Source organism: Malaclemys terrapin, chromosome 3, assembly GCF_027887155.1.
Source record: "Malaclemys terrapin pileata isolate rMalTer1 chromosome 3, rMalTer1.hap1, whole genome shotgun sequence".
NCBI lineage: Eukaryota > Metazoa > Chordata > Testudines > Emydidae > Malaclemys > Malaclemys terrapin.
In genome coordinates, this window is record NC_071507.1 from 55,100,500 (window position 1) to 55,123,650 (window position 23,151).

At 45.4% G+C, this 23,151-nt stretch overlaps 1 protein-coding gene and 1 long non-coding RNA gene across 2 annotated transcripts in view; one reads left to right on the top strand and one right to left on the bottom strand.

Annotated features, from left to right (window-relative positions):
- The window catches only part of CAPN13 (calpain 13), a 60,973-nt gene extending 52,217 nt beyond the window's left edge, over positions 1-8,756 (top strand). The window contains exons 18-22 of the mRNA XM_054024478.1: positions 1,661-1,729; positions 3,183-3,261; positions 5,400-5,516; positions 6,816-6,868; positions 8,293-8,756. Coding sequence (XP_053880453.1) covers positions 1,661-1,729; positions 3,183-3,261; positions 5,400-5,516; positions 6,816-6,868; positions 8,293-8,319 — 345 coding nt within the window. The 3' untranslated portion in view covers positions 8,320-8,756. The remainder of the gene's footprint in view (positions 1-1,660; positions 1,730-3,182; positions 3,262-5,399; positions 5,517-6,815; positions 6,869-8,292) is intronic.
- Positions 1,666-21,087, bottom strand: LOC128835105 (uncharacterized). Its single transcript, XR_008444574.1, has 3 exons — positions 21,054-21,087; positions 9,870-9,956; positions 1,666-5,092 (listed from the first exon to the last, which is right to left on the bottom strand). It is a non-coding gene; the product is annotated as an uncharacterized LOC128835105 (long non-coding RNA).
- Positions 21,088-23,151: the final 2,064 nt, after the last annotated feature.

The window sequence follows — 23,151 nt, forward strand, 5'->3', positions numbered from 1 at the left end:
AATGTGTCACTGCTGAATCACAGGCGAACGCCTGGCAAACTATTCATCCTTTGGTGTCTACCTCTTCTAGTTAGATGGATGGCATAGTCCTCCAACGGTTAACAAGACAACACTGGAAATGCATTGCTGGCCATTGTAAAACAAGAGCGCTCCTTGATGAAAACATAAATTCTCCCCGCTGCATGCTCTCGTGCTGTCTTTTTGTTCCAGGCCTTGGAATAACTCTGAGACGGTGCCAGGCCATTACAGATTGCAGCAAATGAATAAAAATGACCAGCAGCCAGTTGTGGTCTTTCCAGCTTTCCTGTTACTGCACCCTCTTGCCGTCTAAACAGGCACGGAATGCAGGACACGTGGAGGGTGCTGACACAGCCACTTCCCCCCACCCCATTCCATTTTTATTCAAGATGGATTTTTTTCATTCACTACATTGGTACCCATCCCCTATACAGTGTGACCTATACTGGCCTTTAAGGACCGGAGCAGCCTCTTTCAGCCAAGTTTGACGGCAGCACCACCCACTTACTCTTATTTCACTGTAAGGGGGCTTTGCTTTCTCAGGGCTGTGGCAGCCACAGCCATGGTGCTGTGAGAGAGGCAGAGGCCAGAGGCAGCCTCCCCTGCAGAGAACAGAGCACTGTGGGAGGACACGGAGGGTCAGCTATTACACCTCCTTCAGGGAGATGCTGGGTGTGTAACCCCCCACACCTGCTGGGTGTGGTGTTCTGCCCTAGCTAGTGGCAGAGGGCGATGGATTGATTGATGAGTCTGCTCTACAGCCTTAGCTAACAGCCAGCTGGCTTTTAGCTCCTGCACTAGAGGCTCAGGCACTAAGCTCCAGTGGTCCCAGGTTTGAGCCTGCCTGCTGTCAGCCTTACATCTAAAGGCCTTGTGCCAGTGTAGGAGCAGGGTGCAACAGACGGGAGGTCCATGGAGATCTTGGGGGCTGATACCACTAATGGGGCTATGACTACTCTACACCTTATGCTGAGGAGGCGCTATCCTCCCCTCCCACCTCAAGTCTGTTCACTTCCCCAGTATGTTTAGAGACGAGATAGGGAGGCATACCCAAGTTAGCTCTAATCTAGCTCTTGTTACCCATGCTAACAGTGTAGATGTGGCAGCATGGACTAGCCACCTAAGTACCTATGCCGCCACATCTACTGTATCAGTGCTGGCTACATTAAAGCCAGCACAGATGTGCCTACCTGTGCTACAATCAAGTTCAGTTGCAGTGTAGACATACCCAGAATCTAGCTACAGGTAATGCCCTGTGGGCCCCAAGCATCTTTTACCCCTCCCCAAAGGTGGCTGCATTTCCACAGGGCCACGGCCTCATGATCCGTTGCTGTGAAAGGCACTATATAACTTTGCTGGTTAATGGCCCTCCATTATATTTACAGTTTGTTGCATTTATTTTGTGCATTCTATAGCTCTCAGACCCCTGCTCGGAGCAAGGAATACCTTAGCCTTCCCCAGCCTAAAGCCTGACATTCCAACCTTCATGGCAGCAGGATACCTTTAGCAGGGCTCTTTTCCCATGGGGGGGCTTCCTGCATCTGGTTTTCGGTGAGGCAAGCCATGGCCTAAATGGCATCCTGCTCCTAGGAAACCCAAGATTAGCTGCCACTAAACATTTAAGCCTTAACCACACATGCAGCTCAAGTCTAATGGAAGACTCTCCCTGCAAGAATTTAAGCACCTCTGGAAACTCCTTGCTCAGTACAAGGTACACGTGAGCTGTCAGGAACCCATTTTCTTAGCTAGTGCTGCATTTTTAATCAAGGGGATGCAGACACTATGAAATTAAAATAGTGCAGGGGAAAGACCACAACAAAGGCTCGGACGATAAAGCACCTGACTTATCATTCAAAAGTAGGGAGCTCAAATATTGGATTGAGAGGCCCCCATCAAATGTTCTGAATGGTAAGAACAGGTCTGCCAAGGACTAAGTGCTCTGCTCTTATGACAGATCCTGAGGAATAGGTTAGAGAAGGTGTTAGGTCCCAGTCCTGCACTTACATATCCAGGAATAATCCCACAGGTCAATGGGACGGTGGTTGCTCATATGCAGTGGCAAGATGGTGAGTATTCCTGAAGAGTACAAGCACTTAGATTGGATTACCTATTTGTCGTCCTATTATCCACCACATGTTTCTGTGAAAGGCTATTGCCCTATTTCATGGCAGCCAGTCACATTGCACCAGATAATACAATCAATGGAAAGGCCATGCTCCCTGGCCAATACAGACTTTGGTTTTCCATTATCTTCTCTAAATAATGCAAATACTGTAACAGGGCTCCTTCTCCCCCTCCCCCACTTCCTTTAAGAGACTCTAGGACAGAGAAAGGGACCCCAGAATTAGGAAAAATATTCTGGCACAGTCAATGTTCCTTGGTTTCACCTATTAGATCTGTTTGGGCTATCCTGAACAACTGTTCTCCATTCTTGCCATTTACATCCTACCACCATTTGGTGGTGGTTAGTATCTCACAGGATGGTTTTTGCCAAGCTAAACATACTGGACCAGATCCTCATCTGTTGGATAAATGGGCATAGCCCTATTAAAGTCAATGGAGCTGAGTACATAGCCTATTGTATTTAGAATATGGAGTGTACCGAAGGATGTCATCCCACCTAGTGCCATAGAAATGAGTTCTGCAACTCTTCTTTCAGATGATGGGCTCTTTCTGTTGGCAGAGTCATGGAGATACAAGCTTTGGTCTGAATAAGTAAAACAGTGCAGGGGATATACACGAAAGGTCACAACTCTATAACCATTCAGACATGTTTACCCTGCACTTCCACATCAATGCCTTCGTTGGCAGGGGGATATTCCAAGGTGATCACTGCTCCCCTCTGTCTTCTTTCTCCCTTTGTCTCAGTGCACTAAGCCAGGCCAATGCTCTGAAGGAGCATTAACATCAATCCCTCACTGCCCCCCCATCAGTAAGCCCCCTCAGTCCAGGAGCAAGGATCACCCAGCTCTTCTTTCTGGAAAGTTGTCTTTCTTATTCTAGTCCCCCTATCCGACGTTGCACTGAGTTTCCACTAAGCTAATTCATTAAGGAGAAAGTGAAATGCATTGGCAAGTGGTCAACATGCTAGGTCATAGCACAAGTTTGGTCCACTGACGTTGGCTTAAAAATAAGAAGCTGAACTCTTTCAAAATGGTTTCCAGGACATTTTCAGGAGGGTAGAGGGAACCGGTTCTGGATTCCTGGATGTCTCCGATTTGAGGAATGCAGTACAGAGAGCAGGTATGTTCAGCTGTGCTATTAGGAGAGTGGTGGAAAGATGAGGGTGGAGGGATTGTATGGAAGATCTAGTGACCTCCTGCTCCTATCCGCGAGTAATGCATCTCACAAGGACAAAGCGATCACTAGCCATTCCCCGTGTAACCAAGCCAAAGCGAATGTTTCAGGAAGAAGCCATTTCCCCTGCTGAGTGGTTCTGTAGCACAGGAATGGAGTGGAGCATTGCTGAGCTGGTGCTGATGATGGATATTTGCCAAGTGGTGGGAAGGCCAATAACGCTCAGCAAAGAGGCCAAAGAAAGAGTTAATTTCCATCTCACTCTGAGGTGCTCTCTTTTGATCAGGGATGAAACACCTCGTAGGGGAAAGGAGCAAGGAAGTTTGAACAGCCACTACCCGGTTAGTTCATTCAATCTCTCTCCAGGGCCGTGACCGGTTATATAGGAGAAAGCGGCATTGAAAGACCTTTTATTTAGTTTGCACTGACCTCTGTTGGCTAGACTAGTGCTGCAATTTTAAGCAAGCAATCCAGTTTCTGTTGCGTGATTGAATTTGTCTAGTTATATCTGGTTACATTTTGTATATGCGATAGGATATCCCAGAGGAAGCGCCAGTCCAACAAATCTGCATTAGAGATCCTTCCATTTAGCTAAATGGCTTTTTAAGTTGCATGTGCCAGTAGAATATAAATTTTTCCCCTATGGGGAACTCTAGGCAAAACGTAATCAACGGAAGCCACAAAGTTGGTGGATTTTTTTCAGGAGGAAGATATAACATGGCCTCTAGAGACTGAAATTCCTGAGGCGTCATCAGGGTGTAGCAAGCAGCTCTGAGTTCAGGGATCTGAAATGTATCGCTATTGTAATAAAGGCACAACAGTGTAAAATACAGATGAAGATTGCACACATGCGGATACTGAAGGGATAAACAGGGAATATTAAAAAATGGCAAATTCAGCACATTGTATCCTCTAGGCAGTTTTTGAAGGAGAGACACACACACACACACCACCACCACCTTGCCTCCTCCCACACCATACAGCACAGGCCAGATTCTTCTCCTCAAGAGACGGCCTCCCTCGCCCCCTGCATGGGTTTTCTTACCTGGGGAGGTGGGGAGAGGAAGGAGAATAATCAGAGCCAGCAATAGCATACAAGGGCCTAATTAACCCCAAGAATGCTGCTAAATATAGGCCCCAATTAAGCATGTACTGAAACATTTTACTGGAGTCCATCACTAAGCTCCTGCTTTGCTGAATAACCTTAATTGAGGCCTTAATGTTTAGAAGGATAATAAGCCAGATCCTCAGCTGGTGTAAATCCGCACAGCTCAGTGCTCTTCTACACCAGATGGGGAACTGGTCCCAGCTCTTCATAAGCATCAACCTGATGAAGTGCTTGGGATGCTCCGTGATGGAATAATTTCCAACCAGTTAAAATGAAAAGCCACCCTCTTAAAGCTTTAACAAACCCAGCCAAAGGGATCTGAGCAAAAGGGTAAAGAAAGAGCAGCGGGTAGGGAGTAAGGAAAGGCAACCCCTCTAGGGCCAACAAGTGAATACACTCATGCAGGCCTTTGCAATTAAAAGGGTAAGGGTATTTTTGAAGGATGGGGAGACATTGACAGAGATGGGTTTCAGGGGCAAGTACATGCCATACCTCAGGACTGCCCACACCAAACTCCTGACCACTTACCAGTTTAAGATGGGATGGTTGGAGCCTTAGACAGTGCCTAGAAGTCTTGAGGGCAGATTTCAACAAGTCTGGGCTCAAGGAGTGTAGCCAGGTCCTTCGCATTTACGGCTTTAATCAGAACACTCTTTACATGTCCACTGCCTGCGATGGATTAACAAAGGGGAATGGGATTAGTTGCTGTACTACTGTGATTCTTGCTCGCACGTACAAAGTGAAAGTGATCTCCAGACTTGAGGCTGGGAAGGAATTTTGACTGGATTTTATTTGTGAGGGTCCTCAAGGAGGGAGCTACCATCTTAGGGGACATTAAGCAGGGATGGGTCACTTGGTAGGTGTATAAACTGGGCATACGTAACAGGCACAGTTCCCTGCCATTTCAGAGGCTGGCTGGACCTTGCTTCTTCCCGTTGCTATCATGTTCACTGCTCTTTATGCCTCTTGTGCATAGGCCTGGCTGTTGATGACCAGCTCCTCCATGTGACGGCTCTAAGGTACAGCGATTCCTCCATGAGAATCTGTTTCCCTGATTTTGTGTGCTGCATGATCCGTCTCAAAACCATGGCAAGTAAGTCATGCGCCTCGCTAACTAGAGCCCTGTGAGGATCTCGGAACATGGAAAATATAGGCTTACACTGCATCAACCACGTATCACAATATCCTTAGAACTACAGGTTAAGGACAGTGCAGCCCAATGGCACTGGCTGCCTGACAGGGTAGGGAATTCATTGTCTTTGCTGGAGATGCCCTTTTGTGGTCCTTTCTAGCCCTACATTTCTATGATTCTGGAAGCCTTGAGCTTTTTTTTTTTTTTTTTGGGGGGGGGGGGGGGGTGTCAAAAGATGTTTTGGTTACAGTTGGGCAGGAAGTAGACCTGTCATAGGAAATACCAGGATTTTAAAGTTTGTTCAGATTCAAAATGAAAACAAAGTGGCAATTTTTAAAAAAAATGTTCTGGTCAATTGAAATTTTCCACTTCAACTTTATTTTAATACAAAATACAATTTCAAAATGAAAAAAATCAATGTTACATTTCAGCCTTTGATCTTTTTTAAAAAATATTTCACCAAAAATACCATGTTCCCATGGAACCATTAGATGTTGATGAATCAACATTTTCCTACAGCCAAACCTTTTGTTGGAAAATTTTTGACCACCTTTAGTTTTGACAACCACATGAATCAAGACAGCACCTGCAGTTACTACTTGATAAGTTTCAGAGTAACAGCCGTGTTAGTCTGTATCCGCAAAAAGAAGAACAGGAGTACTTGTGGCACCTTAGAGACTAACAAATTTATTAGAGCATAAGCTTTCGTGGACTACAGCCCACTTCTTCGGATGCATATGATATGCATGATATGCATCCGAAGAAGTGGGCTGTAGTCCACGAAAGCTTATGCTCTAATAAATTTGTTAGTCTCTAAGGTGCCACAAGTACTCCTGTTCTTCTTTTTACTTGATAAGTGTGCAGGACTTAATGATCACATGTAAGTTGCTTCAGAGAATACCGTGATCACCAGGAGCCAGTGGATGGTATGTGGGGGAGGATTTCCCTCCCACCCCATTGTGAGATGTATTATGTATGTGTCATACCTAGGATGACCAGACAGCAGGTGTGAAAAATCAGCACAGGGGGTGGGGGGTAATAGGCACCTACATAAGACAAAGCCCTGAATATTGGGATTGTCCCTATAAAACTGCGACATCTGGTCTCCCTGAGAATCTTCAGGTATCAGCCAGTGAAGGAAACAAAATACTGGACTAGATGAAACTGGGCTGTTCCAGAATGGAAACAACTTTGTTCTTATATGTTACAAGCTCCTCCCACCTCTTCCTATTGAAGTGAAGCTGTCTTTGTTCTCCCTAGGTGTATTTCGCAGTTTATCAAAGGATGGAAAGATTTGCTTCACTGCAACAGAGGTGAGGAGCCCTCATTGTGTTTGTGCCCTTTGCTGCCTTAATAGATTCTTGTTCTCCTCCTCAGATCCAAAGTGGGATCATTACTAGTGCCTTCTTCACTGAATCACTTTCAAAACAGCTAGCACAAGGGGGGTGGAAGATCTTCTTACGCAGGGTAACTGTGCATTCAGGGTGAAATCCTGGCCCCACTGAAAGTCAATGGAAAAACTCCCATTGACTTCAACGGGGCCAGGATTTCACTCTAAGGATGTCTCTTACGCTTGCACTGAAGTCACAGGTGTGGCTGCAGCATGTAGACATACATGAGCTAGTTTTGATCTAGCTAGCTTGGGTACCAATAATAGTGAAGCCACAGCAGCATGGGCTAGAAGTACATACTTGGGGCTCTGGGCAGGCTAGTACAGCCCCTACTGAAGTCCGTGTGGCCATAGCTTCGCTGCAATTGGTACATGAGCTAGCTAGGTCTATATGCTGCAGTCAGAAGTCTGGTGTATGCTTTAATCTAGGGTAAGTGGCAACTCCCTCCTTTCTGACACCTCTGATCTTCCTGGAGTACAAAGAACATAGCTCCATTAACTTACATGGAGCTAGGCAGACTTAGATCAGCTGAAGATCTTGCCCTATGCATATAGTGTTTTCTCCTCTCACTGACCCCAGTCTTTTGTGGACATAACTCCAGTGGAGTTACACGGAGTTTTCAGTGCAGTCAAGGCACACCCTCTTTTCCCAATGTTTATCTGTCATCGTAGGAGTGTGACCATGACTGGGTTTGGGCACCTTTGCTTTTTGTCTTTAAAGCACCGCCAGAGGGGTAGCTCACTAAAGTAGGCTGTACCAAAAACTTCTCTCATTTTAAAAACACTGCCGTATGCTACAGTAATAATCCAGAACACTGCATCTTCCCCAGACTCTCTGGAACTATTACTGTAGAGTGCTGTCATTTTTTTCTTTTATGAAGTTGCCCAAATCTTATTTGAACTGTCCCCTAAAAACTACCTGGCTCCAATTTGGGTAGCTCAGTAGCATGGCTCTTAGTTAATTACATCTTCCCTGCACAGTACAAATGACTAATAAGAGCGCCTCAGCAGGGGTTCACAGCTTCCATTGTTGCGTGGTCCACAAGATGATCACATGTTAGAGCTATCTATGCTCTGATTAGCCACCATGCAGATCACCTCCTCTTCCACTTGCCGTCACCCACCATCCTTGGCAGTTACTGACGTAGAAGAGTAACATTAGGAAAGTATTTAGTGCAATTTAGCAGCCGGAAACAAGGAAAATGCATCAGCATTATGTCACCGGCCTCTTCCCCATGGACCGCAGCATGAGAATTGCTGTGCTCCAGTATTTACGTTCTAAGTTATTATGCATCTACTACTTAGATTTCCTGTAACTATCTAAATGCATTTTCTTCATTCTCCCAGTGGATGATTTTTACCATGTACTGCTAAAGCCGCGATATGGCTCTACATTGCTGGTAAGGAGTCACTTCAATCCTGTACAAACAGAGGCGAAGAGTTCCTAGCATGCCGTGACACACCTGTGCTCTAATACACTGTCGAACAACCGCAACCACCTGCACTGGGAGACAGTGTGCTGTGATCATAGGTAACAGAGATGAAACAGGAGGCAGTCTAGGCTGATGCTTAGAGAAAAGGGACTTGGAAGAAGCAGAAGGCTCCTGAGTTCTTGTTGCTGCTGAGCCATTGACTTGTTGTATGACTTTGGGCAAAGCCACTTGATTTCCTTATCAACCCAGCTGGAAAGTTGAGTTTAAAACAAACAAACAAAAAGCAGGAACTTTGCTGAAACGCAGAAGCTGCATCTGATGTGAGCCTTCCTCGGGGAACGGAATTATAACAAAAAAAATCTGATTAAAAAGAAGTTGTGATGGAATTCCTCTTGCCTCTTTCTCTGTTATTATTGACACACTGTACTTAAAGTGAACACAAAGTACATTGAGCACAGAGGACTCAGAAATATGACTGATGGGGGTCTTAGCTTGTCCTGTTATGTTCAGCAGAACCACACCACTTCCCCACAATCACAGAAGAGGGGGATGGATTTGCTCCAAGTTATTACCTGTACTGTTAGTTTTGCATGCACCAACCCTGTGTCTGCCCATTCAAGTGGGCACTTCTGTACAAAATCAACTCAAATTTGGATGTGTAGAGTGTGCATTTGCATGCAACTGCATGTTCGAAAATCTGGCCTGTCAAAGTTTCCTGGGTGAGAGCCCAGGCGGAGGCACAAGCCCTTTGCTGGAGTGTGGTGTCGTGGTGCAATGAAGCTGCCTTGTGGTGATGTTCATATAGCAAGAGGATGGGGTTTGCATTACAGCTTTAATACATCCCATCACAACATATCCTCATGTAAATAGCATGCCAGGATAATAGGAGAACCTTGCCCTGGGGGAGTAAAGTTGGTTGAATTATCCATTACAAATGATGCACCAATTTTACTCTTTTCTATTCAAGAATCATTCATCAAGTGATTCCCAACTCCTGCAAATATCATGAATTATAATTTTCACCTAATAATTTGATTAATTAAATTCAGCCTATGGGGTGCTCATGAATTGTTCACTTTAGTGACTCATTAGCTGTAGCATGTGACTGGTCACCTAGGACACACTCAATTGTTTCTGATCTCCACTGAGTGTGAAACACTAAGCCCCCCAGAACTGTGGGGATTTGTGAACATTTTCTCAGATCCCTGCTTGTTGTACCAATCCTTGTGAATAAGACATAGGATGCCACAGAACACAGCAAACTCATCTGTATACTGTGACTTGTAAAACTTTTCACAAACGATTCTTTGCTTTATGGTTACATCCTGAGCCCCCAGTCATGAGTGGGACCCTACTCTGCTTAGTGCTGTACAAATTAATCTGATTGCAGGTTGGGGAGGATCGTTTGTATTTAGCCAGCTACACAGAGAACCGAGTTCAGAAAGAGACACCCCATTGCTGGCCATGGAAGAAGATAATGTACCAAGGTACCTAGCTCCTGCAGAAATCAAGTGGTGAATCTGGGCATGGGTTCTTGTGCACATGGTTTCTCAGCAGGCCTTGCAGTACTGCAATGATCTAGGAAGGGGAGACACAAATAGTATCATGATTCATTTTTTAATAAGACATTGCCCTCTGGCTGCCTCTAAGAGGCCCTTCCTCCCCATTCTATGCAGCTCATATGCCTTTCATACAAGAATTATCAATGTGGTTTTCAACAAGCCAAGCAGCGCTAATTGATGAGCTGGGCTTTCTTGGACCAATAATACACAATTAGCGGTATTCATGTTTGTGAACATGGACTCTTTCTTAGACAAGCTGGACTTCATCTGAAGAAGTAGGGAAGGGAATACTAAAAGATGCTCATGGAAGAAGACAGGAAAGCTTTGGGAAGAACGTATTTGCTCCCATTTCATCCATGGATAAGGGATGTTTGGAAGTATTGTCTGCAAGCAGTCTCATGATAGTGTTCCTGATCAGCCTCACAAACTGGAGTAAATCAGGATTAACTCCATGTACACTACTGTAAAGCAAATGCTAGCAGACTCGGGGCCTGTATTTTTAGAGAGAGCTCACTGTTTAATGTAATGGAAAATGCTTGTGTGTAAGCAGAATTTTTCTGGGTTTTTGTTTGTTTTTTAAGTCTAAATGCCAGAACTGTGCTGTGAGGAAATGAATCACCTATGCAGATCAAACCAGGACTTCTTTTTTAAATTAGTTGCTTTAAATGTGTGTAAGTGTCTAAATTGATCAGAACAGGGAGATAGTGGTTGCCAAAACAAAAAGGCAGGTTGGAGCTAGTCAATAATATTGATCCCCCTCCCAGGACAAATTCAGTCAGAACTGGTAGCAGGCCCATCACTTAGAACTTCTAGAAATGAGACTGGACACTGCATTAGGAAATTGACGATAGGGAACAATCTTGCTTGGCAGCAAGACAGACTGGATAGCCCAATAGATCTCTTTCCAGTTATTAGCTTCTGTGCACCAGACTGGAAAGGAACAAGTTTATTTGAATTCCATTCTCTCTCTTTGTCCTGACGTCTTAAAACATGGGAACTAGTTTTTCTCCAAAGGTTACAAAACAACCATGGACATTCCCTAGCCCAAGCACAAAATCTGCTCATCCGCTCTTACCATGATGAGTAAACAAACTGATGATATTTTATCACTTAAAAAAAAAAAACTTCGCCCTTGCAGGCTGTATTTGTGCAAATGCCAAGAAGGATGCAAATATTGGTGTATGAAGGCTATTCAGTGTTGTCATGGCAATATCATTCTCAGAGTACTTCAACAGAACCTACAAAACAAGTTTCTTTCAGACTTTGTGTGTGCAAGCAATGGATTTACTTGCATGGCAGCACAGACATTCCATGCTGGAGCAGCTAACATGTTAAAGTAACTCCAAAGTGTCTCTCATATGGAGCATTCAATAAGATACAGGGTTAGTTGGGGTTGGTCCTGCTTTGAGCAAGGGGTTGCACTAGATTACCTCTTGAGCTCTCTTCCAACTCTAATATTCTATAATTATATTTCTAGAGCAGGGGTGGCCAACCTGAGCCTGGGAAGGAGCCAGAATTTACCAATGTACATTGCCAAAGAGCCACAGTAATACGTCAGCAGCGCCACCCCTCAGCTCCCCACCCTGCTCCCAGTGCCTCCCGCCCACTGGCAACCCTGCCAATCATCACCTCCCCCTCCCTCCCCGCACCTCCTGATCAGCTGTTTTGTATTGTGCAGGAGGCTCTGGGGCGGAGGGGGAGGAGCGAGGGCATGGCAGGTTCAGGGGAGGGGGCGGAAAGGGGTGGAGTGGGGGCAGGGCCTGTGGCAGAGCCAGAGGTTGAGCAGTGAGCACCCCCCGGGCACATTGGAAAGTTGGTGCCTGTAGCTCCAGCCCCGGAGTCGGTGCCTATACAAAGAGCCGCATATTAACTTCTGAAGAGCCGCATGTGGCTCCGGAGCCATAGGTTGGCCACCCGGGTTCTAGAGCGTACACCCACAAAGCATTAGTCAGACAGGCAGTCTCATTGATCTCAAATGTCCAAATAAATAAAAAAAAGTTCATGAAGACTTAAAACTGTTCTGTTTCCAGGGCCAGCTCTAGGCACCAGCAAAACAAGCTGGTGCTTGGGGCGGCACATTTTTAGGGGTGGCATGGCCGGCGCCAGAATGCCGCCCCTGCCGCCCCTAAAAATGTGCCCCGGCCGTCCTAGCTCACCTCCGCTGCTGCTGCTGCTCGCGCGCCGCGGCAGCTCGGGATCTCCCCCTCCCTCCCAGGTTTGAGAGCCTGGGAGGGAGGGGGAGCAGCAGCACGCGAATCAGCTGTTTCGCGTGCCGTGGCTGCTCGGGATCTCCCCCTCCCTCCCAGGCTCTCAAACCTGTGAGGGAGGGGGAGAAGCGGTGTCCGCGCCGCGGCCACTCGGAGTCTCCCCCTCCCTCCCTCCTAGGCTTGAGAGCCTGGGGGGAGGAGGCAGGGCTGGGGATTTGGGGAAGGGGCGGAGTTGAGGCGGGGCCGGGGTAATTAAAAAATTGGGGGGGCCAAAATTGTTTTTGCTTGGGGCGGCAAAAATCCTAGAGCCGGCCCTGTCTGTTTCAGTAGTTTTCTAAGCAGACCAATTCTTCATTTTTCAAAGTGTGACTAAGCTAACCCAACCAAAATTGGCAACAGAAATTAATTCCTCCAAACTGAAAAACAAAGCCAAAAAATGGTAAAAAAACAACAACCCACCACTGCATACAGCCTTTCTCCCCCTCTCCCTCCCCCCATACATGTACATAATACATGTAGAATTTGGAGAAAATAAAGATTTGTTTGCAAAAAGTTAATTTTAGTAAATTCATTTCAGAAAAATAGCTACACTTAATTTGCTCTAGGAATGCAAAAATAAGTCGAAATTTTGACACTCCAGTTACGTTTTTCCCACCTGTGTTACTCAAGGGTGTGTTTTTTTAAGTCAATTTTTCTGACCAGGATCTGTGTTACATCAACTAATCACTTTTGCAAAAGCAATTGAGCTATCAGTTCTCATGGTCAGTTCACCAGGCATGTGTAGTATGGTTTAAAAAGAATTAAACAGCAATCTCTTTACTTTGATACCATTACACAAAACTGCATTGGTAAAGAAGGTAATGTTTCATTTGATGAAAAGCCTTCCCTCTAATAACACAGATCAAAACTCAGCAATCTATGGCAAGTCTACTTAAAAAGGAAATAAATATAGGAAGTTCCACGACAAAACTGCATTTAAGTACAGGAAAAGAGATCTGGGCTTTAGACAAACTTCCATTAAATGTGTCCTCTACACTCGAAGGGCCAGATTTCAAAGGTATTTAGGCCCCTAAGGATGCAGACAGACACCTTGTGTGATCTTCAAAAGCACCTAGGCAGGTTAGGCACCTAGGGACAGATTTGCAGTGGGACTCAGGATGCTAAAGCCCAAATTTAGGCACCACTGTGAGGCACAGAACTACAGCTTGGCTGCCACCAGTGCTTAATGTGAAATGAAAAAGGTGCCATGGCTCAAGCAAATTTTTCTTTTTACATTCATAACTGATGCAGCAAGTCCAGCGGGGCTGGGGCTCTGAACTGCCCGGCCCAGTGGTGCTGGGCTCAGCCCTAGAACAAATTAAGCGTCGGCTGCCACCTAATCCTAAATTCACTCAGTGCCTGAATATGTGCAGTAAAAGTTCCCTAGACACCTGTTTCTGCTTTTAAACATGCACTGCTGTCTCAAGCAGACATCTAGACTATCTCCTGCTGCCTCAGCCTCTATGAACTGAGAGAAGACAGGCACACCTCTCTCTCTCTCTCGCCTACAGGGGGAGACACTTGATTTTGTGGGCATGCTCAGAGGCCACCTCACTCCCCACAAATGGTGTTGGCAGGGGAAGGAGGACTGTTCAAACCCCTTCTCCTCATCAGACAGAGAGGGGAACTAGATCAGGGTCTCCCACATCCCAGGTGAGAACCCTAACCACTGGGCTAACGGATAGAAGGGAGGCCTCCTTCACCGCCCCTTCTGGAGGTTTTGCATGGAGTGAGACAGGTGCCTAACTCATTCTCTCAAGAAACAGCTTAGGCACCTAAGCCACCTGACCCTGGAGAGGGGTTCCTGGCTCTGGGTTGTTGCAAGCAAAGGCAGGCACCTTCCTGCAGCTCAGACTTAGGCGCCTAACTCTGTCAGCGGGGCGGGGCTTAAGACACACCCCTCTCATTGTTAGCTTGCATTGGCTAGCTTATGTGGGGAGCCACCTAGCTTTTGTGGGTCCTTCTCTTATGCACCTCTCTCTCGCTCTCCCCCCACATTCGTTGTCCAGATCGCCTAGGCACTTAACAGCACTTCTGGATCCCATTGTTGTTCCAGTGATTTTCAAGATGCCTAGAAGTGAGGCCTTGCAACACCTCAGTCCCTTTGTGGATCGAGGTCTTATGGCCCATTGAAATTGGCCTCTGCATGTGACAATCAGTGCCAGTTGTACTGGTGGAGGGTTTGTAATACTAGGAAGCAAATGGTGTAACTCCATGCACATAGGCCACTGAATAGGCCCCAGGTAGTATTGACTTTTGGTCATTACTCAGTCTGATGTTGGCCAGATTCCATTTGGTATCTAAGGCCCCAGGCCTGAAAACAATTAAGCAAGTCAGCACTGAAATCAATGGGTCTAGAAACACGCAGAGTTACACACATGCTTAAGCCTTTGCAGGACATGGGGTCTTCAAAATAAATTTTCAATCCCTTTGCTTTTGTGGGTCTGAGGTGGCTCACACATATGGCTATGTGGCAGAAGCTAATAACTCATTATTGTCAGGCTCAGCATGGCTGCCTGGCTGTAGCTTTAAAAGAATTGGTATTCTACTTGATTTATACCTCCAACAAAGCCAATTAAGCAATAATTCAGGAAGAATCCATCATCCTGACAGCCTTGTTGATTAACTATCCCAAAAGCAGCGTCAAAGGTGTTTAGTATCCTGAAAAAAAATAGGTCAATAATGAGAACAACAAGAATTTGGCCGCAGTACAGCAATGATTATGTTTTCAAGAACAAATAGAGGCATAATATTATTTTCACACGCAAGCTGCCTTTAAAGTCAACATTTGTCAATAGCTACAACAGCTTTCCCCTTTGCTGTAGAACGGGGGTATCTCGGTATGTAGTTATCTTTGTCCATTGCTGACTTTGTAATATTGACCACTCCTTATATGTAAGTACTCAGCCAGCGTCAGCAATCTCCTGCGATTTTAATCACAAGCTGCATGATATCTGGGAAGTTACATGAACCCAGGAGATGTGGCTTTCAGAAACTATGTGGTAATCTCTGCTTACATTTTAGAATGAAAGTTTCTAGCCCTCAGGGTTGCGGAGAAAAGTTTGAAAACATGACCCGTAAAGGATCCACCACCAGAAGGCAAATAGAAAGAGAACCCAAATGGTCTGTAAGATCTCATCATTTTACAGCCAATCTCAAGGGCTGTTGTTTTTTTTTTAAATGCATGGGGCTGGTGAAACTGGATTCCATGGTATAAATACCTAGAGAAATTAGACAGCAATTTACGACTGCAGCATGGCAAGAGACTATCTGAGGTAATGGGGCAATGTCTGTTTTCACCCACTAATCTACAAGAGCCGTCTCTTCATCAGCTCAGGAAGGTATTTCAGCAACATCTAGCGTCTTCCCAGCCCCAGTCACAGAGCCATTGTTAGACACTAGACCTGTGTTACTCGGTGTGGGCAAGTGAGCGGCATTAAAGGGATAGATCTCACACAGACACACACTGTCCTGGCTGGTGGGGAGAGGGTAGCTGGTCCTGTGAACCACACTAATGCATCAGCTACTGGCTGCCATTGCTACCTTCAGTGATGCAGGGAGTTGGCATTAAAGGGACAGAGCCCCTCAAACTGTGAGGAGGGCAATGGAGCAAGAGTCACCCCTAAAAGTTAAGCACACTGAGCATACATATATATAGTCTAAATTTAGTGCCAGCCCTACCCAGGCACCACAATCACCATTTTATACCAAGCAGTGGGGCTATAATAGCTGCTCCTCTTTGGGCACCGAGAGGAAAGAGAAGGTACCGGACTTTTCTGAACAAATTTAACAAGGCCCTCTGCCCAACACTGCCATCACCTGTCACAGAGGCACTTTCCAGCCCTCTGTTGTCTGCCACTCCCTCCCTTGCCTCACTGCTACCTACAGTATTCACAATCCGCTGCGTTTCAGGTATTTTTTTCAATTATGGTGTCAGTGTAAACCCAGTTAGATTGCAATGATCAGCTGTTATGTGTGGAGTGAGAGTGACACCTAGGGGCTGCTTAGACTAATCCCAGCTGCTGTCTCTTGATCCATATACTGTCTTTCCAAGCAGAAGCCTTTCAGGAGGCTCTTGGATCTTTATCCTATGAAATGTTGTGGCCTAGACAGTCTATTAAATCGGATGCAGAAACACACCACTGTTACCTATGTGAGGGGAGGTTAAACTACTGTAGACAAAGTACTCCTTCCATCCAGAAACCCTGCAATATGATCAGAAGGGCTAATTACTCCGTCACATACAAACAATATTGTTCTCACCCCCAGACAACTACAACGGTATCTGTGTTAGCAACAACGCGAGTAAACTCTTTTATAGCATCTTACGGAAATGAACAGTACAAAATGTGACCAGGCACAAGGCTGTTTCAGAGAAGCTGACTCAGATGCCTTCCCTAAAAGGCAGACTCTGGACCATGCCTTTATGATGCTGATTAGGCAGCATGTAAAATAACTTTTCCACAGGCTGTATATCTCCCTGCTTTACATGCAGTACTTTATATTCACTTCAATCTGGCCTCAGACCGAAAACTGCTACAAAATGGAACACAACTCAACCTGCGCATCATTCTATCTACCGTAAGATTAAAAACTAATATCAGGCCAATAAATTTCTTCCAGTGGGTCAAAGGATTAAGTGCAAGCAAGGGATTAAAGTGTATAGTGTCAGCCCTACCCTTTTCACAACCAATTCATCATCTACCTACTCCCCTGAGACATTCAATAGCCTTGAGGTAAAATGCCTACCATATAGAGATGGCTGGATCATATTAATGCCCACATAAGAATGGCCTCCTAAGAAACTTGTACCCACGAGATTAATACGGCATTGACTTGCAAATCGGTCTGGAAAAGAGATCAATGCTTAGATTCTCCTTCGTGTTCAGGCTACCTTGTGCCTCCTCATCAGTGCAAAGTGCCTGAAATTCAGCACAGCCAGCCAAATGAGGCTCTTCCAATTGTTTAGGATCTCCTCCTGCAGCACAAAACCAGCATAATGGCTCATATCCCACTCCAGACACCCTACAACTGGCATAGGGGACATGTCCAGGAAAAGGCAATGTGTGCAGGCCTTCCCCGTACTTCAGGGATTTCTGGTTGTCAAAGTTGCCTGTTGGAGTCACTGGTTGCTATGGGAAGTTACTGCAACTTTCAAGAGGACCTGAGCAACCAGGCCAGGTTCAGGGGACCAAAGAAGTGATTGTGAACCATTATGGTGCAGACACCAAATATCTCTATTCCTCTAACCATACTGTCTGCCAGATCCCTCTGGACACATGGTCAAGGGCTTGATAACAGAACAAGTATCACTTCCATTTCACCCAGACTGAGTCACAGTTGGTCATCTTCAGCCAAATCCCTCTCCCTATCTCTGTTCAGCTAGCCACTCATGGCCATGTTTCACTGGCTGTTATACCCATGTAAATCTAGAGTAACTACTGGAGATGGTGAAGTTGCTGTGGAGTAACACCAGTGTAACAGAGAGCAGAATCTGGCCATGGGAGGATGAGTCTGTAGAATATGCTTTTGATTAGATGTAGAGTGGGCTGGATAGAGATGGAAAACTATTCCCCCACATGAAGGCTGTTTGGTTGTCTGTGGAAATTGAGTTAGGTGGCCAGGCCCAGTTCCAGTAGAAAAAGCATCCACAACACAAAATCACAACTGGCACTAGTTGCCACCCCTCACTATCATGATAAGCAAAGAAGCCAAGGTCTGCCTAGAACTTGAAGAATGAACTCTTCCCCACCCTCCTTCTGAATGAAGTTGGGATCAGGGGTGAAGAAACCTTCCATTGCTTCTGCCAATCCTGCATCACTTCTGTGGTCAGAGGACTTCATTCTCTGTGGCTGGGAGAATGGCACCATCCACCACACTAAATTCACTTTAAAAATGAAAGCAAACGTCATTTTGAACATTGGAAAACAGCCAGAGGAGAGAACCTTCCTTCTGCCACCAAATCCTTCATCAAGATCCTTTCTCTTGCTGCACAAGGGTGACTAACAGAGGTACAGTGGGAGGGAGTCACTGCTGCTGACTTTCCCAGCCACATTGCCACACGTAAGCTGTTGTCTGGTCGTCTCCTGGGCACACTTATGATTCAAGGAAGTTTCTCAAAGTGCTGAAATATAAATGAAGCCAAATACCTCCTGGGGAGAGGCTGGAAAAGAGGAGAGCCATCACTGCCAGAGCATTCAGATGGCTCTCAGCTCAGACTAAATTCCCTCCTCCACACCCATTATTATGTATTATATCCTATAGTTTTGTTTGACTGAAAGAGAAAGGAACCCATAATTATAGCTGCTGGATTTAGTGGAAGGAACAAACAGAGATTAAAAGTGAGAACTGCTGCTGTGGAAATCAGCCTTCTACATTATCCACATGTATCAGAGGCTAAAGAAGCCTCTTTATTCATCTGTGATGGACAGAAGGTAGGTTGACCATCCATGGAATAGAAAGGTGCGTCATTTACTGAAGGCAGCTGGGATCTCAAAGCCTTAAAACAGTTATTTGTCTAAGGATCCGCTTGTGCATGTTATTCTCAAGACTCAGACTCCGTGTTGTCTCAGAGGCGACAGGTAGCAGACACGGGGAAGAAGTCTTAACTGGAACGGTCAAGTTGCCTTCTCAGGTTTGGCGTTAAATTGTAGGGTTAAAAGAGAGAGATGATCTCGACTAGGACTGGTTAGAAAGTTTCCATAATACATATTTGGTCAGAAAAGGATTTGACAAAACTAAACTAAACTAAAGTTTTCACAAAAAGCATCTGCTTTCCTCAAATTTTTTTTTCAGATTTTAGCAGATGTTTTAAAGCCAAAAGCTATTGCTTTTCCTAAATGAAAAGTCCACTGAAAATTCTGACACCCCTCCCCCACAAAAAGTTAATTTTCATTGGCATGTTCTGTAAGGCCGGGGGGGGGGAGGGGAGAGGAGAGTACGTAGGTACGTAGGCAGGGGAGGGGAGTGAATAAAAAAAAACAAACCCACCTCACCATTTTCCAGCCAGCCCTAATCTCCACCTTCAAAAAGGACAAAGTGGTTTGCTGCTATTTTACAAACTCAGTCACATACTATAGCTCTCAACCTGCCAAGGACCAAGTACAGGTCTAACATGTGACAAAGCCCCAGACTGAGGGCACACAATTATTCATTCAGAAAATGTCAAATGCTGGGGGATTCCTTCTCTTTTAAGTTTCCACCATATATCAATTCACCAGTCTACCGCTCTAGGCACAGATACAATTGAAACATGGCGGGGAGGGGGCAGAATTGCATTAACCAACAGCTTGCAGACCCAAGAGGTTCAGAGAAGCAGCTAGATTTTGGGGTTATTATTTCAACCAGCCCTCCAAGCCTTTGGACTCACCCATCACTAATTACAACACACGTAGCATGCAGCTATCAAGCCGTTCCATTCTCTACCCTCTCATGCTTTTCATTTCAGCCATTAAAAAGAAGCCCATGTAGGTATAAGTCTCAAACAGCTCCTGGCCTTTCTTCTATAAAGAGAGCCAGAGACCTCATTCTAAAGCATGCCCTTAGCCGCAAAACATCCTTCGATAATAACTTCCCCTGCACCTTTGCCATTTGTATCTTCCATCCAATCTCCTGAGCTCTCCTATGTCAGTGACCATGGTGCTCCTGTTAGATAAGCTGATAAATATACACATCCAAGGAAGAAAGTCACACCAGAGCGTTTCATTAGAAATCAAACTAGAGAAGGCAAAGGGGCCTGATCCAGAGGGGAAAGCTCCTATCAATATCAAGGGGCTTTTGATCAAGCTCTGAAGAGCGTTACAAAGTGCTGTTTAGCGATCAGAGCATGAAATGAGGCATCAGGACTCATGGGTTCTAGTCCTGGATCTGCCAATCAGTTGCTAAATTACCTTATGAAAGTCCTATACATGGCTTTTCCAGAAATGCTAAGCACTCACAATACCAGCTGAAGTCAAAGGGAGCTGCAGGGGGTCTGAACACCTACAAATCAGACCTTTATTCTCCATCTTTTATCTGGATAGAATACTTTACCTCTCAGGGGGTGGGAGGGTTCTAAGTATTAAGCAAAGACTATTTGTTTAAAGCTTTGAGAGCCTCAAGTGAAAGGCACTATAGAAATGTTGACTACTCGTTTGTTTATGCTTCCTTATTTAGTATTAAGGGAATTCCAGAAGTGGCATAGGAAGTTATACTTAGTGATTGTGGAGACAAATCACCTTAGTTTACTGGGCTCTGCTTTCTAGAGACCAAAACAGCAGAGAAAATGGACACTGGGGCTTAGAGAGGTCAGCTCACACTCACCACTTTCAGGTGAAGATCAGCAAGGTGGAGTTGGACGGACACAGGTGAGCTGTTTACCAATGCCATCCTGCATTCCCAAGCATCCTAGCCTATATGTTTTCTTGGTTAGCAATTCCATGAATGCACTACTACATGTCACAGCTGATCAACGCTGCTTGTCAAAACTTGGCCAACCAGGTGTCATGGGTTGCTGAGCAGGATGAAACGTGAGGATTATTGTATAAGCACCAGCTAAACCTGAAGAGAACCGAGGAGGGATCAGAAGCAAGGGGAGTGGTGCCGAAATAGCCAAGATAACAAGAGAGAGACAGCTCAGGCATGTGTCTGCTCTCACACACTAACGCCATTGGCTTCACTGGAGTAACTACTGTAAGGAAGAGGAGAATCAGGTGCCATTCCCAACCTGCTCTAAACAAAGCTTACACCCCATAGTTGGGGATTCAAATGGTGTAAAACTTAACTCCCTTAGGTTCTCTTAAAGACCCCAGCCCCTGCCTACAAGGTCAAACTTACTCCCTTCCTCAGGCTAGGATTTATTGGCAAATCAGTAATAATAGAGCACAAACCTTGACCTTTTTCTGAGGGTTTCCTACAGCATCCATCACTGCCCCAGCTCTTTTTGAAATCAAACAGTCACGCCCTCCTCTTTTTCAATCAGTTAGAATCAACAAGCTACACCTGCCACAATGAGTCAGCAGAATTTACTCAACAGCTTTATGCTAACAGGGTGGAGAACCGAGGAGATCTTATGTGTGGTCAGAAATCCTGCCATCCTGTTATAGGCCCTGCAAAGAATATCTACAATGTGACAGAGCTGCATGGCAAGAGGATAGAGGCATCTTCTGCCACCAACCTTTGCTGCTTAGACCTTTTACTTCTTTTCCATTAAACAGCAGATTATGCAAGTTAAGCATCTCCCTAACAGGGCTGCAGGAACATTTTTACATAGGGTAACATGCTTTTAAAGTCAAATGTTCTGAGTGAATATAAGCAGTGAAATTTGGATGTGATGTAAAAGAGCAGACCTGAACCCTTTCCATTAAATGGCCCTTTTGTAAAAGTAGATGTGTCAGTTTCAGCAGGCTTGATGCATTCTATTAATTTAAATCAACCTTCTACAATTTCAACTCAAGAAGGTATTTTCACTTCCTGTCCCAAACTCAAACAGGATCACTGAGTATGATGAGACACACCCCTAGAACCTCAACCAGGGGTATTCTATCTGCTACCCAAGATCCATAAACCTGGAAATCCTGGATGCCCCATCATCTCAGGAATTGGCACCCTGGCAGCAGGATTGTCTGGCTATGTAGACTCTCCCCTCAGGCCCTACGCTACCAGCACTCCCAGCTATCTTCAAGACACCACTGACTTCCTGAGGAAACTACAATCCATCAATGATCTTCCAGAAAACACCATCCTGGCCACTATGGATGTAGAAGCCCTCTACACCAATGTTCCACACAAGGATGTACTACAAGCCATCAGGAACAATATCCCCGATAATGTCACAGCAAACCTGGTAGCTGAACTTTGTGACTTTGTCCTCACCCACAACTATTTCACATTTGGGGAAAACGTATACCTTCAAGTCAGCGGCACTGCTATGGGTACCCACACGGCCCCACAGTATGCCAACATTTTTATGGCTGACTTAGAACAATGCTTCCTCAGCTCTTGTCCCCTAATGCCCCTACTCTACTTGTGCTACATTGATGACATCTTCATCATCTGGACCCATGGAAAAGAAGCCCTTGAGAAATTCCACCATGATTTCAACAATTTCCATCCCACCATCAACCTCAGCCTGGACCAGGCCACACAAGAGATCCACTTCCTGGACACTACAGTGCTAACAAGCGATGGTCACATAACCACCACCCAATACTGGAAACCTACTGACCGCTATACTTATCTACATGCCTACAGCTTTCAACCAGACCACATCACACGATCCATTGTCTACAGCCAAGCTCTAAGATACAACTGCATTTGTTCCAATTCCTCAGACAGAGACAAACACCTACAAGCTCTCTATCAAGCATTCTTAAAACTACAATACCCACCCGCTGAAGTGAAGAAACAGATTGACAGAGCCAGAAGAGTATCCAGAAGTCACCTACTCCAGGACAGGCCCAACAAAGAAAGTAACAGAACGCCACTAGCTGTCACCTTCAGCCCCCAACTAAAACCTCTCTAGCACATCATCAAGGATCTACAACCTATCCTGAAGGATGATCCCTCACTCTCAGAGATCTTGGGAGACAGACCAGTCCTCGCTTACAGACAGCCCCCCAACCTGAAGCAAATACTCACCAGCAACCACACAACAAAAACACTAACCCAGGAACCTATCCTTGCAACAAAGCCCATTGCCAACTCTGTCCACATATCTATTCAAGGGACACCATCATAGGACCTAATTACATCAGCCACACCATCAGAGGCTCATTTACCTGCACATCTACCAATGTGATGTATGCCATCATGTGCCAGCGATGCCCCTCTGCCATGTACATTTACGTAGAGACTGTCCGGTTTGGTCAAAGAATAAATGGACACAAATCAGCTGTGAAGAATTATAACATTCAAAAACCAGTCAGAGAACACTTCAACCTCCCTGGTCACTCAATTATATACCTCAAAGTGGCAATTCTTCAACAA